The sequence below is a fragment of the Priapulus caudatus genome, unplaced genomic scaffold (genome assembly GCF_000485595.1).
Source record: "Priapulus caudatus unplaced genomic scaffold, Priapulus_caudatus-5.0.1 Scaffold2712, whole genome shotgun sequence".
NCBI lineage: Eukaryota > Metazoa > Priapulida > Priapulimorpha > Priapulimorphida > Priapulidae > Priapulus > Priapulus caudatus.
This window is the reverse complement of record NW_014579773.1, coordinates 5028-8040: the sequence shown is the minus strand read 5'-3', so window position 1 is coordinate 8040 and position 3013 is coordinate 5028. Positions and strand designations below refer to the sequence as shown.

Here is a 3013-nt window from a genome sequence, read left to right as displayed (position 1 = left end):
CCCTCTCCACCTCCACATGCGCTTACATGAGAAGGCCTGTGTGTTGTGAGTAAGTTTGGTAGGCTTACGATGCGCCGCCTCGTGGGCGTTCCGGCTGTCCATGGCTCCCCGCTCCCCTTCCTTCCTCCTTCCTCCTCCCTCCCCTCCCCCTCTCCTCCTCCCATGGCTTATAGAGAAGGCCTGTGTGTTGGTGAGTAGTTTCTGGTAGGCTCCGATCGGCCGCCTCATGGCGTTCCCTCCTCTCTGGCTCCTCCTCCCCTCCCTCCTCCTCCTCTCCCTCCTGCTCTCCTTCCTCCTCCCCTTTCCCTCTCCACCCTCCACATGGCTTACAGAGAAAGGCCTGTGTGTTGGTGAGTAGTTTCTGGTAGGCTACGATCGCCGCCTCGTGGCGTTCCCGCTCCTGGCTCCTCCTCCCCTCCCTCCCCTCCTCCTCCTCTCCCTCCCCCTCCCCCCTACCTCTCCCCTCCACATGGTTTACAGAGAAGGCCTGATGTGTTGGTGAGTAGTTTCTGGTAGGCTACAGATCGCCGCCTCATGTCGTTCCCGCCTCTCCTGCTCCTCCCTCCCTCCCCTCCTCCTCCCTCCTCCTCCTCCTCCTCCTTCTCCCTCCCTCCTCCTGCCTCCTCTCCCCCCTCCCTCTCCTCCTGCCATGGCTTACAGAGAAGGCCTGTGTGTTTGGTGAGTAGTTTCTGGGTAGGCCTACGATCGCTGCCTCGTGGCGTTCCGCCTCTCCTGGCTCAGCTCCCCCTTCGTGTGAAGGATGCGTCGATTTCTCTCCATCGCCTGCCGCTCTTGTGGCTCGCATCAGGTGTCGAACAGCGACTGGTAGTAGTCGTTGAGCAGGTTGCGAATGCCACGCTGCTTCTCGCGCCTCAGTAGATCTATCAATAAAGATGGCGGTGAGAGCGACAAGTGAGCATACGCACGCGTAGATCTGTGAATAAAGGATGGTTGCGAATGCCGCGCTGCTTCTCCGCCCGCGTAGATCTATCAATAAAGATGGCGGTGAGAGTGACAAGTGAACATACGCACGCGTAAATTGTCAATAAATGATGGTTGCGAATGCCACGCTGCTTCTCGCCGCATAGATCTATCAATAAGATGGCGGTGAGAGTGACAGTGAACATACGCATGCGTAGATCTGTCAATAAAGATGGTGGGGAGTGACAAGTGAACATACGCACGCGTAGATCTGTCAATAAAGATGGCGGTGAGAGTGACAAGTGAACATACGCACACGTAGATCTGTCAATAAAGATGGCGGTGAGAGTGACAAGTGAGCATACGCACGCGAGATCTGTGAATAAGATGGCGGTGAGAGCGACACAGTGAGCTACGCACGCGTAGATCTGTGAATAAAGATGGTTGCGAATGCCGCCCGCTGCTTCTCCGCCCGCGTAGATCTATCAATAAAGATGCGGTGAGAGTGACAAGTGAACAACGCACGCGTAATCTGTCAATAAAGGATGGTTGCGAATGCCACGCTGCTTCTCCGCCGCATAGATCTATCAATAAGATGGCGGGAGAGTGACAAGTGAACATTACGCATGCGGTAGATCTGTCAATAAAGATGGTGGGGAGTGGACAAGTAAACATACGCACACGTAGATCTGTCAATAAAGATGGCAGGGGAGAGACAAGTGAGCATACGCACGCGTAGATCTGTCAATAAGATGAGTGGGGAGCGACAAGTGAACATCGCACACGTAAATCTGTCAATAAGATGGTTGCGAATGCCGCGCTGCTTCTCCGCCGCGTAATCTATCAATAAGATTGGCGGTGAGGATGACAAGTGAGCATATCGCACGCGTAGATCTGTCAATAAAGTGGTGGGAGCGACAAGTGAGCATACGCACGCGTAGATCTGTCAATAAAGATGGCGGTGAGAGTGACAAGTGAACATACGCACACGTAGATCTGTCAATAAAGATGGTGGGGAGTGACAAGTGAACATACGCACGCGTAGATCTGTCAATAAAGATGGTGGGGAGTGACAAGTGAACATACGCACACGTAGATCTGTCAATAAAGATGGTTGCGAATGCCGCGCTGCTTCTCCGCCGCGTAGATCTATCATAAAGATGGCGGTGAGAATGACAAGTGAACATACGCACGCGTAGATCTGTCAATAAAGATGGCGGTGCGAGAGCGACAAGTGAACAACGCACACGTAGATCTGTCAATAAAGATGGTTGCGGAATGCCGCGCTGCTTCTCCGCCGCGTAGATCTATCAATAAAGATGGCGGTGAGAGTGACAAGTGACATACGCCACGCGGAGATCTATCAATAAAATGGCGGTGAGAGTGACAATGTGAACATACGCACGCGTAGATCTGTCCATAAGATGCGGGGGAGCCAAACAGTGAATCAACGCACGCGTAGATCTGTCCATAAAGATTGGCGGGGAGCAACAAGTGAACATACGCACACGTAGAATCTATCAATAAAGATGGCGCGTGGAGTGACAAGTGACATACACACACGTAGATCTGTCAATAAAGATGGTGGGGAGCGACAAGTGAATATACGCACACGTAGATTTGACAATGCATGGTGAGAGTGATGAGTGAACATACGCACAAACACACGCTGAGATTGATGATGAGAATGATCATGATGATGACGATGATGACAACGATGATGATGATGATGATGGTGATGACGACGACAACAATAACAATGATGATGGTTAAGATAATCATGATGATGACGATGATGACGACGATGACAATGACCATGACACTGCATCCATCACACACTCACCGTGCTGCGGGGTATGGTGACGCTGTGTTTCTCGGCGAGCAGGCGGTAGCGTCGCGGCACGAGGCCGGCGTAATCCTCACCGCAGTGCTTGCAGAAGCTGAGGATCGTTGACACATTGCTGTGCTCGTCGTGGTCCGAGCGGATGAGGTGCGACACCTGTAATAACATCACGCACACACCTGTAACACCTGTAACAGCTGATGAAGCTGTAACACCTGTAACACGTGATGAAGCTGTAACACCTGTAAA

At 52.3% G+C, this 3013-nt stretch overlaps 1 protein-coding gene across 1 annotated transcript in view; it reads right to left on the bottom strand.

Annotated features, from left to right (window-relative positions):
* The window catches only part of LOC106818978 (regulator of nonsense transcripts 2-like), a gene marked incomplete at its 5' end in the record, with an annotated part of 26001 nt that overhangs the window by 18147 nt on the left and 4841 nt on the right, over positions 1-3013 (bottom strand). The window contains 1 exon segment of the mRNA XM_014823643.1: positions 2765-2920. Within this exon segment, the coding sequence (XP_014679129.1) occupies positions 2765-2920 (156 nt within the window).